At 38.5% G+C, this 12,006-nt stretch overlaps 3 protein-coding genes across 8 annotated transcripts; 1 reads left to right on the plus strand and 2 right to left on the minus strand.

The window, feature by feature from the left end:
* Positions 1-67: 67 nt before the first annotated feature.
* LOC138935991 (DDB1- and CUL4-associated factor 5) lies at positions 68-5,419 on the minus strand. 4 transcript variants are annotated; one of them, XM_070301005.1, is made up of 9 exons: positions 5,026-5,419; positions 4,769-4,877; positions 4,167-4,576; positions 3,533-3,713; positions 3,168-3,437; positions 2,859-3,079; positions 2,538-2,755; positions 2,188-2,455; positions 68-1,865 (listed from the first exon to the last, which is right to left on the minus strand). In XM_070301005.1, the coding sequence occupies exons 3-9, from the start codon at positions 4,516-4,518 to the stop codon at positions 874-876; spliced, it is 2,502 nt and encodes an 833-aa protein (XP_070157106.1). In that variant the 5' UTR covers positions 4,519-4,576; positions 4,769-4,877; positions 5,026-5,419; the 3' UTR covers positions 68-873. The 4 variants fall into 4 exon arrangements, with proteins under 4 accessions (XP_070157106.1, XP_070157104.1, XP_070157107.1 ...); XM_070301003.1 differs by having other exon boundaries at positions 5,020-5,419; XM_070301006.1 differs by having other exon boundaries at positions 4,167-4,579; positions 5,020-5,419.
* LOC138935998 (cancer-related nucleoside-triphosphatase homolog) lies at positions 4,806-7,818 on the plus strand. Its single transcript, XM_070301014.1, has 4 exons — positions 4,806-5,472; positions 6,007-6,175; positions 6,289-6,394; positions 6,482-7,818. The coding sequence occupies exons 1-4, from the start codon at positions 5,418-5,420 to the stop codon at positions 6,731-6,733; spliced, it is 582 nt and encodes a 193-aa protein (XP_070157115.1). The 5' UTR covers positions 4,806-5,417; the 3' UTR covers positions 6,734-7,818.
* Ppd3 (protein phosphatase D3) lies at positions 6,005-10,723 on the minus strand. 3 transcript variants are annotated; one of them, XR_011447320.1, is made up of 10 exons: positions 10,318-10,723; positions 9,573-9,959; positions 8,925-9,211; positions 8,664-8,769; positions 8,453-8,595; positions 8,039-8,346; positions 7,817-7,898; positions 7,540-7,702; positions 6,221-6,392; positions 6,005-6,144 (listed from the first exon to the last, which is right to left on the minus strand). XR_011447320.1 is itself a non-coding variant. In XM_070301009.1 (8 exons), exons 1-8 carry the CDS (start codon positions 10,406-10,408, stop codon positions 7,643-7,645), a joined length of 1,464 nt encoding a protein of 487 aa, XP_070157110.1. In that variant the 5' UTR covers positions 10,409-10,723; the 3' UTR covers positions 6,886-7,642. The 3 variants fall into 3 exon arrangements, 1 of the variants encoding a protein (XP_070157110.1); XR_011447319.1 differs by having other exon boundaries at positions 6,005-6,392; XM_070301009.1 differs by lacking the exons at positions 6,005-6,144; positions 6,221-6,392 and having other exon boundaries at positions 6,886-7,702.
* Positions 10,724-12,006: the final 1,283 nt, after the last annotated feature.

Genomic DNA, 12,006 nt, shown 5'->3' on the forward strand with positions numbered 1-12,006 from the left:
CTAATGCGGATGTGTATGTTAATATTCGCGTCTATAGTTCTGCCTCCATTACACATGCAATTTATTAACATCGCCAGAGCCGCGAAATGTTTTCATCTCACGCGATAATCGACGACTGTCCTAGATATTTAGATCAAGCACTGACAGTCGCAATGGCATTTACGTAGGACGAGAGATACGGGGAGCGGTACCAAACAACGACGTAAATCTCGTTTATCAGTGACTTGATTTATGAACACGTCGGAACGCATAATCGCAAATATAATTTGCACACAGTATTTAGAACGTATTACTAAAAATTTGGAAGGACTTGCGTAAAGAAAAAACGCAATATAGTATTTCCTCGTTTCGTGCGACCTGCGCGGGACTGGCATCAAATAAAATAGCATAATTTAATAATTTAAAGTAATTTAAATAAATAATTTTTTCTTTTTACATATAAAATCCTCCGACGTCTTCTAAAAATAGAATGATCATAAGAACGAATAAGAGAATTCCGAGAGAATAATTATCAGCGTCGAAGATAAAACTCAATCCGTCAAATGAGATTAGATGATCACGCAAGGCTCGAGATCTGGTCGTTCGAGAAGCGATCTCAACTGCGATCTCATCATCGGAACTGAAGCCAAATGTCTCCGATGAAACGAGGAATTACTGTACATTTACGACGAATGGGGTTAAAGATACGGACGATAGGATCCAGAACAAAATCGAAACAAAGAAATTGATCGCATATTCGCGCGTGATCAAAAACTTAGTGTTATAAAAATATATTTCAAGGAATCACAGATTATATTATGTACAAATGGAGAAAGAGGGATGCGGGAAATCGGAATAGAGCGTCGGGAGAGGAGAGTAGTAAAACGAGAGCGCTTAATCGGAAGAGTCGCTCGTAGTAGAAGCTACTGTTTGGGGCTGCTGGGACGCCGATCGATTGCGATAACTCCTCCTCGTCAACTCCTCCACCTTCTTCCGGAAACACTCTAAACTTTTCAGTTTTTGCTCGTGATCGGAACTCGTATCGTCCGCACCTCCGTCATTCCCTTCGTTACGCGTTTGTTCGCTGTTTTTCCCCCCCGTGGTAGAAATACCTGACTTAATGCCGCTGTCAGGGGTGCAAGGAACCTGAAGCGATTTGTTGTTCGGCGTCGACGGTCCATCCTCGCGATGGACATCCTTACCGGCATTACCATTCATACGATTCTTCGAACCGGTAGCGGTCCTTTCCCCCTCCGATTCATCATCAAGCTTCTGCCGTTTACTTTGACTCTTACCAGAACAATTCTCATATGCGCTGTTCTTACACTTACGATGCTTTTGTCTTTGCGCTTTCGTGGACGCGTCCGAGTCAGTTTTAGAATGTTTTCGTTTTGTTCCGAGGGCGTTATTATCCTCGGAACTACTGCTGCTGCTGCTGCTGTTGCTGCTACTGTTGCTGCTGCTACTACTGTAATTCAAACGCTTGTCTTTCTCGATCGCGTTAGCAACGCGATCAACGTATCGTGATGATCTTCGGGAAATCACGCCAGAACTGGTGCTAGGTTGAGCCGCGTCAATCGGTCGCTCATCGTCACTATCTGAATCACTATTGACCTTTAACACAGTACACTTTCTCCTGGCGCATATTCTTCTTCTGCCGCCGGATAATTTAGTGTGTTTCCTTTTCACGCCCTTCGATTTCGATTTCGATTTGGATCTACGTCTCGCGTGAACATTGTCCCCTTCGCTACCGGTATCCGAGGCGGATCGCTCCAGCGCGGCCATTCGCATGAGCTTCTCCCTGCGATTCGCGATAAGCCGAGTTATACGATTCGGCGATTCTAACGGCCGTTCGGGAGCTACACCGCCTTCTGATGCTGTGGTATCTGCGATAAAAAATAATAAAATATAATAACTAAAAAAAAAAAGATTATACAATGTTGAGTGAAACATTATGCGATACTATGAACCACAATATAAAACAAGCATTTACAAAAAAATAATTGATATAAAATACTTCTCATCATGCATAACTATCAAAATATGCGATTACTGAAAGAGAAGAAATAGAATTTATCTGTGAAACTTGAGTATCTTCTTTCTATGTGTATCTGATTTTTTTTTTTTTTTTTTTTTTTTTTGCGAAAATATTGCTTGGCTCATTTTCCATTTCGCTTGTGACATATCAAGAATATATGCTCGCTATACCATCGAAATCTGTAGCGCTGTACGGCTCGCCCGTTGCCGGATTGATCTCGGAATCGCTGGGGGTATGCGGCGTTGGCATATCCTCGGAACTCCAGCCTTCAATCTCGCGCTGTACAAGAGAATCGAAGAAGGCCATCATTCGCGGATCCTCCTTAGTCGATTGGTGGCTATAATCATGCGTCATAAATTGCCCACTGCGTAAAACCAGCCCTATATATTCATCGTGCGTGAACACTCGGCGTTGTCTCTCCCGCTTGCCGGCATCTCTCTGGAAAAAAAGAAGAAAACATGATGGTAGAAACTCTAAGAATAAATCAAATCGTAAAGGATTATCGTAAACGATTGGCAACCTTCAATCCACCCAGACACCCGGTTCCGAGCGGGAACGGGCTCCAAATCTTTATGATCTTCTCGACGCCGGACGACGCAAAGATGCAACTCGCTTGATTGTATCGGACTTGATTGACGATGGATCTATGACCACGCAACACCATATGAGCGGATTCTACCCATGGTTTGCCATCCATTGGGGGAATTTTCCACATGTACAAATTAAAATCGTCCGAACCTGCCAATTCAATGTATCGTCAATTAACACCATTTTTTTACGCTTGGCATCTACTATATACAGGCGCACATACGCGAGCATTTCTCGAATTAGATATACCTACCTGATAGAACATATTCGTCGTTTTCGCCAGCAAAACAGCACGACTTCATAGTACAACTATTGTAATATCCCGGATGATCGAATTCGCACAAATACGTGGGAGAATCGACCGCATAAAGAACCGGCGGTAGTCTTCTTCGTAAGGCCAGCAATCGGTTACCCACTGAGTTAAACCTGACATTCATACAGCTCTGTTGTGGGCTTCCGTAGCACAATACAGGCCTGTGAATAGAAATATGGATTTTCAGTAATCATATATTATGTTTCTTCTTTATCTAATCTTTACCTATACATATATTAATTTACTTACTCCAAAGGTTTCCGTACATCCCACATACTGACACCTTCTTTAGCATTGGCAGTAGCAAGCATTCTGGAGTCCACAGGATTAAACATGACAGAGTGAAAAGCGCTTTTGTATTGCGCTAAGCAGAGAGTTTCCGTAGTGCTGTTGCTACGTATGTCGTAAATCAAGACTCTCCCATCATCGCAGGCGCTAGCAAAGACATCATCATTGTGCGGATGAATGGACAGTCCATAGACTGGCTTCTCATGTAGGAAGTAGCTGAGAGGATCGCTCCTGCAACATCGAAACAAGATATCTGTATACCTGATTGTTCGTAAAGTTGTAAATATGTTTCGTATTTTCTTCTTTGTTCAGAAAAATTGCCTTACGTTCGCAAATCGTGGACTATAACTTGATCATCATTCCCCGCGGAGAATATCTTAGTCTTACTGCTGTCATAACCGAGGCAAAATATATTGCTGGCATGTTGGGCCTTCATTATAATGGGCTTGCCCATACCCTGTATCGCTTGCTCCACTCTCCATAACAGAACTCTTCTATCATCGCCCCCTGTGAAAACAAGACATTGCACATTATATGATTCATCTCTATCATCACGTATGATTCATCTCTATTGGAATTTATTTTTAATTTCTTTTTAGTGATATATATCTTCATTAGTGATATATATCTTCATACGACTAAAACTTAACTTCTCAAATACAAAGACACCAATATCTCCATTGAACTTGCCAGGCTCAGAGTGAGCTCGAGATCAACGGGCACTGTGTCAAGAGGAAAAAAAAGAGAGAGAGAGAGAAGAAAACATAATTGATATTGCAAGATTGATCAAAATATCAGGAGAGACTTAATTAAAATCGTTAATAAATTTAAATCAATTAAAAAAAAAAAATTTGAAATTATCTATCGAAATTATAAGTCTTGAATTTGAATCCTGAAGAGAATTATGTTGACGTGACATCGATCGAGGTGCGTGATATAAAATTGCCAAAAAGCCCTGACCGGACACGAGCAGGTCGCCCTGGTTTGAGAACTCGATCGCGTTGACGCATCCGTAGTGTGACAGGAGATCCTTCCTGTAGAGGTTCTCGGAATTCTCGAATCTGGCGTTGACCAAGCGCCTGCAGTAATCGAGCCTGTCGTCGATCTGTCGCGCGAGCACGTACGACAAGGCGCTGCACTCGGACGGATGGGCCATCATCTCCTCGCTTTCACCACTACCACCACCACCACCACCACCACCACCATCACCACCACCCTCGCATGATTGTCGCAGACGTCGACGACGTCGTCGGAGGCTGGCGGCGCGATACCGGACGCGATCGTCCTCATCCTTCTCGGCCTTCGTCGGCATCGTCGTCGTCGTCGTCGTCGTTCCTTTTCGTGGAGGATCCGATGCGTTTTATTAACCTCTGCTGGGAAATACGAGAGTCGCGGTCAGCAAGAGAAAGAAAAAAAAACAGAGAGAGAGAGAGAGAGAGAGAGAGAGAGAGAGAGAGAGGAGAGCGCTCTTCGCGCAGCACGGGATCGCCGAACACGTCGCGATCGCCGCGCTTCCTCCTCTTCCTCCTCCTCCTCCTTCTCGAAGGTTGTTTACTACGTACGAGTGTCCACCGGTCGTACCCGATCGACGAGGAATATCCCACGGATACTTCTTCTTCCCCGATACGTCACGAAAATCGTCGCTCGAACCTCGAACGCCGCCAGCAGCAGCTGCACGCAAAAGATACAAGGTGATACGTAAACGCCACGACGCACGTATACAATGTGTACAACACACACACACACATAACACAATACGCACTCACACACATACACACACGCGACCACCATCAATTTTATACAATACTATTACCACTACCGTCCCCAAATCCAATCCGATCGGCCGACCCGACAGGTCCCGTGTCCCGTCCTGTCGCTGCTCGTCCAGCTCGATCAGCTGATCGGTCCTCTCCCCTCCCCTTCTCCTGTCCGACACCCGACACCCGCGCGCGTGCGGTCGCTGCTTCTGTGCTTCTGTCTGTCCTGTCGATGCTCGTTACTGATGCTACTTGTCACGTGTTATAATTCGAACGGCGCATACAATCGCATTTTCGTGCCGGTGTTGGATTAATCTGCGATTAGATCGTGCTTCAACGAGGACGATCGTTTATCGTTTCGATTATCGTTCGCTTATTCGTGCATACTTCCCGTATCTCCGCACGTACACACGATCGGCGAAATCCGACTTCCGACGTAAACACGCGGCGAATCATGGAAACTGGCGGCGCCTCGCGGACATTACATGTACTACTCACGGGCCCGCCAGGTAAGTATCTTTAAAAAATTTTGTAGTTTCCCTTTAATTTTAATTCTCAAAAAATTAGATATTTTTTTTCGAAATCATATATTGCCTAAGATATCATTATTAATCAATATTAATGTTAATATATGAATATTAGAGTACCCAGATATCTCGGAGATATCTTAGTCAGATATTTAGCTGTCAAAATTTTACTCACGACATCAGAAAATGATAAGATAATATACAATAGGCTTATTGTCTCGTGTCATATGATCGCATTTCCTTACATAAGAAAAGCTAATAAACAAACATTTGAAAATACATACTGACCTAGTATTGTAAATAAACATTTTTTACAAAGGTATCCAAATATACCAGTGATTTTCAAGTAAAACTTGAAGCATCTTAATATACTTATTATCTGCGACTTTAAATATTGTGAACTATAACATAAATAATCATTTATGGAAAAAGTCCAATTTACAGTCCTGTGTAATACCATATATTAAGGAGAAAAAAAAGTTTCACTATCGTTTCATTATAGAATGACTTTTATAGGTATAGGTAAAACTACAGTATGCAAAAAGATCGCATCTATCCTGGAGAAGAGCAAGAATTTTGACGGATTTTACACAGAGGAAGTGCGAGATCGTAGCGGCTCCAGGATTGGTTTTGACATCGTGCGAGTACGAGATCCTGAAAGAAGATTGTCCTTGGCACGATTAAAGTATGTGTCTCTCCTCTTGTGCTCGTAACAATATATGTAATATACCAATGACAACAAAACAAGGTGTAACTGTAAATCCATATTGTACTCCATCGTATTGTCTTTATGCGCAGAAATTTAACGGACGCTCGGCAGGCTTCTGAGCATCAAGTGGGAAACTACCGGGTCTTCCTGGATAACTTCGAGACAGTGGCGCTTCCAGTAATGGATTTGAATACTGTAAGAGTAACATTTCTCTTAAAGCGAATTTGTGTGACCATCTCCTCAATTCGATAACGTAAAGTTACATATCTCTCCTTTGCATAGGATATATTATTCGTTGACGAGATTGGCAAGATGGAGTTATTTAGCAAAGACTTCAAGAAGAAAGTAACCGACATATTGTTGGGTTCCTCTAAAAGAGCTTTCGTGATTGGGACTATTCCGCAGATACACAAAGTGCCGCGACAGCACGCGGCATTGTTTGAGAATTTATATGCAGACGAGAGAATTAAGATTCTAAACGTGTCTCGCGAAAATCGGAATAATTTACCGGAGGAAATTATTCGTTTTTTATAAACATATCTCGATTAATGCACTCGTAATTTATTGTGTCGTCATCTCATATGTAAATGCATAAATAATATGCATAAAATAAAATATCGATTTTTATATGTACATTATAAACATCATTTATTGTTAACAAAAAACAAAATGTGTTAGATGAAATCCAACCAATCACGATAGATTTGTAAAAAATTGTCACTAATACATGACAAGTTTTGCGATTGGATGGAATATTGTACTACATAATTATGCTAACTTGTATATGCATTTATATATATTTTCATAATAATTATATTTAAATTCCACCATGATCATTAAAGATTCAATAAAAAATATCGCGATCGAAGTCTGTGTTTATATAAATAATAAATCATAAGTTAAAACCTTATATGTGTAGCTGTGTGGAAAGATATTGGGGGAATTAACATTTTTTGCTCTCTATTTATATGGTGCATGCGCTCACGGATATCTTTAACGAGCAAGGTGGTCCTATCAATTGAGGGTACAAAATAGAAACGTTCTCTTTTTGTGTTATTTTATTACAAACGAACACAAATCACTGTTTAGTGTTTTAAGTAAACCGTCGGTTTTATTTATCATAAATAAGATTATTTTCTTTTCATCTATAATCTATTATCATAGATAAGAAAACCGAAGTAGATTTGTTTGCGTTTCCTAAAAAAATAAGCAAACTTTTCTTATTTTTGTACCCATCAATATTATGCATTCTCATTGCATTTTATAATACAGAAAATATTCTTTCTGTAATCTCCTAAAAAGAATTATTGTTGTGGAGAAGCATCTAACGTATCTCTTACCTTCTCCATTTCGGTATCAAATATATTACGCACACTTTGATTGGGCTACTTATATCTCAGTTATTTTATTTTCATTTATCAATAATACCTAGAGGTTGTTCCACTAGCACATGAACTTTAGTAAAGAATTGGCATAAGCCATCGGCCTTACGTTAGGATGAGGCTGTAACAAAACAAATACATTAAACGATCTTTTTATATAGCTACAATTCAAAATGTAATTGTAATTAAAACAAAATGTAAATAAATGTAAATACTCTGAATAAAGTATACACACCATTGCTTCGTACGATGTAAAATATGGTTTCATGTCTTTGCCATTAAGTGTGATAAAGGCACCTCGGTTACCCATAGTATCACTGAAACATTACGCAATGCAATATTATGTTATTGAAATTACATCATAATTTACAATTTTGTACTGAAATTTTATATTATCAAAGTTAGATTCATAACGCAGATTGTATTGTTATAACATACCAGTTATAGTTATACATACCAGTAGTTTGGAGCGGAGAACACTGTGATACATTTTCCATCATGCCCGACTTCATAACCGTCGTTCTTCACCTCGTGACTCCTCACGATGTAATCGAGTGAATTTATCCTGAGGAAATTCTGCGTGACATCGGGTCCGAATTGAACTCCTACACCTCTCTTGCTTGGCGCGCGGCCGTTCTGCGGTTGCGGATCTGACCACAACAATTCGCACATCAAGCCTTCGTCCGGCGGTTGTCTATTTCTGTCGATTTCCTTGATTTCTTGCAACGTCACGTCGTCCCGCGAAAACAATCCGCCGTGCATCACCTAGTGATGAATCCATTACAATTTCACCAAAATTATACATTTGATATTTTTTCAAAGATACGAATACAAGTTATATACGACAGCTTTGATAATACATCATACTCACAAGCACTCTATTATTGAGGCAGTGTGCAAGGGGGAGCCAATTGTAAACTTCTGTAAACAATTCTGCCATTTGAGTAGAATATTTAGCTTTTACTTCACCATCAAATCCATACATTTGATTCATTGTTGCCGATTCATGATTGCCTAAACAAATAAAAATGTAAAGTGCGTAAACTCGAATTTCAGGACGTCGAGAAATAAGGATTACATACCTCTTGACATGAAGAAGTGATTTGGGTATAATAATTTAAAACCAAATAAAGTAAATATACATTCCACAGAGAAGGAGCCTCTGTCTACAAAATCTCCATTAAATAACTGTGCAGCTATTAAGGAATATATTCTTGGATTAAAAATATATAAAGTTTTATGTATGTGACATCAGTATCCAAAGTATTCTTACTTTTTGTATGTTTATAAACACATTAAACAAACTTATATCATCTACATTTATCTGTCTTTGTAAAGGATACATATGGATTAGTTTCCGATGGTAATCCGTTCAACTCAAATATATTAAGCAAGTCATAAAATTGACCGTGTATGTCACCGCAAATTGTGAATTTACTATCTTCTAGGATTGTAATATCCACTAAACTAGGTTGTGCCATAAACCACGATTTAATATCCAACAGAATCTTGTAAGCATACTTGCGATGCAATTTATTTTGATTTCTATACCACTCTAATAAATCTTGCATAAACTGTAATGTGACTTTTCCATCGACCAATTTAGGTCCCGTGTATTCATCCTCAATAGCTAAAAAAAATAATATAACAGCGCTATCTTTTAACAACTTATTAATACTAACCAGCTTTGAATTATTTGCATTCTTTAACAAAATTTTGCATTAAAAAAAAGATATGTATATTAAATCCTATCCTGTTTCTTCTCTACAAAAGTTAAAGAATGATAATTATATTCAAAAATCACAGTACTACAGCGTATCAAATCCTCAAAATTCTTAAAGAAAAGAAATTAGATATATTTAGTTTCACATAAATATCATGAGTTGACAAATTAATAGAATTCACATCGAGAAATAATGTTATTAAAGTCAAATATGTTAGAGAAATTTATTCTTTTTATATCAAACGCGCAGAGTGCGTCAAATACTTACCCATAGCTTCTAAATTGATCGTGTCGGCTATATTTTTTTTTTCTTCTACAGAGATGGCTTTCTGAAAAGCTAATACTTTAACCATCTTGCAACATTCCATATATCTCTCCTTTGCATCCTTATCATTGGGCCTCGCTTTTACGACAGTTCTATAATCTGTAAGGGCTAATTTGAACTTGCTGAGGGCCATATAAGCGGCGGCTCTGCGATAGTAACCCTTTACATAATTTTTATCTAATTCGATGGCTTTGGATGCATCTGTCAATGCATAACCGAAGCATTCCGTCCTCAGGTAAGCGATACTCCTATTACCATAGTACACAGCTATCGACGGATTTAATTCTATCGCTTTGGTATACAACTCGATGGCTTTATCGTACACTTGATCTAAAAAAAAAAAAAAAAAAAGAATGTAAGAAAATATAGCGATTAATATAAAAAAAAACATAACGATCACGTTATTTTCTATTATCTGGCATAGTATATATCGGAAAGCGTGAGTTTTCCGAATTCGCGTTACGATAATGTCGTGGGAGAACTTCAGGATAAAATTAAAGCTTCATATACATATGTCAAACTTGCAATCGGAAAAATTCAACGCTCTTTCTGTTGTCACGGAAATTTATGTCCACCCACGCGAGTTCGTTGGATCACGATTAGTTGGGTTAGTTCAAGATACACGTGACTGTACGATGGATATTAAATATTACGTGAGACACATCATCGATCCCGCATGTGGACGTACTTTTGAAGTACACGTTCGCTTCCTCCTTGAAAAATTCCGCCCCGGCCGCGTCTTTCGTCTTCGGCGTCTCCGCACCTTCGTTCTCGCTCATCCTCGCAGTCTGCCGCCGAACCTTGTTGTACGATACGTATTTGTCTACCAAGGCTCAAATCGACAGGAAATCAGATACTCGTAATTACGCGGCTGCGTAACGAAAATTCACGCATCAAAGTGCGTTCCTCCCTCGTCGCATCAGACGGCATATAAGAAAGTGTGCGCTTCTCGTCCTCCAGACCGTACCACCGCGAATTCCGCTTCTTTCTTCGTTCACTGCTTTCTGAACTAAACCAAACCCAAAACCACAGATTAATAGACAGATAGCCAAAAAGGCCCGGGTTAAGAGGATGCCGAAGGCGAACTCCGACGGGTGAACGCCCTCATCTAAGTGTAACTAAAAATGTCGGTATATTACCAACGCTTTATAGTTACATTACCGATATCATTATGTATATATATGGTGTATATATATATATACAGGGTTGGGAAAGTTACTTTATAAAAGTAACTCGTTACCGTTACCGTTATTTTTTCTAAAAAGTAACTCGTTACCGTTACTCGTTACCAATTTTAAAAAGTAACTCGTTACCGTTACAGTTACTAAAATGTAACGAGTCGTTACAATTTCCGTTACTTTTTTACAATACAAACTAATAAATTATTTTGCATAAGAAAAACTTTTAAAAAATTGTAAGCAAGATTTCATTCAAGGTTTATTACAAAATAAATGATTAAATTTTATCGAAATTCTTTATTAAATTTTAATAAAATTTGTTGCTCCATAGTATCATCATTTAAATGCCCTCTTTGTGGTGTTAATACAGAGCCACCGATGCTAAACATTCTTTCTACAGATGCACTGCTTGGTAGAGCTGTATTATATTTAATAAAAAGTTTTTTAAGTTTTGGATAGTCGTTTAACATTTCTATATTACAATTATTTGATTTTAAAAACCGTTGCAATTCTTCTTGTTCAGATTCATTTTGCATCGTTTTTTGCTCAAAAATGAAAAAATCATCGTGATCGTCAGATTTTACAGCTTTTGGAGAATTTTCAGTTGATCGGATTCCCAATAAATCCTCCAAGTAATTTTCAGCACGTTTTCTTTTTTCTCCGGTTAACCAGTTTAACTTAAATTTTGGATGTAAACATGCTGCTATTATTATTTCTTCTGTTTCAAATATTGTACGAAATCTAAAATCAAATATAGTAAATTAAGCGACATTGTTTGTTTTATTGAAATTAATACTTTTGAATCAATAGTTTAAAATAAAATAATATTTTTCAATTAAATCCTTATTTAAAATTAAATAACATATGTATTAATCAAATTAATAAGTTACCTTTTATTTAAACCTTGCTGAATAGCTTCAACTAATGAATGGCAATCTATAAGGTCAGATTTATTGAGATTTTCTAATTTTCGTTGCAAGCAAGGTACTTAGAACTGGTAGTAAATGAGAGCTCTGCTTTTCCGAAAAGATAAAGCTCTCATTGGATATCGCGCGTCGCGTCATCGCACTGGTCTGCAAGAGCCATAAGTTGATCAATCACATTCAAGCATTTTTACAACATAATAAGAATGCTAATTGGTCGATTTGCTTACGGCTTTACGGTTAAGATAAAAATTTTATCACGCACAATAGCAAGAA

The sequence above is a fragment of the Polyergus mexicanus genome, unplaced genomic scaffold (assembly GCF_030449975.1).
Source record: "Polyergus mexicanus isolate NDT 795.1 unplaced genomic scaffold, iyPolMexi1.0 SCAF_9, whole genome shotgun sequence".
NCBI classification, from domain to species: domain Eukaryota; kingdom Metazoa; phylum Arthropoda; class Insecta; order Hymenoptera; family Formicidae; genus Polyergus; species Polyergus mexicanus.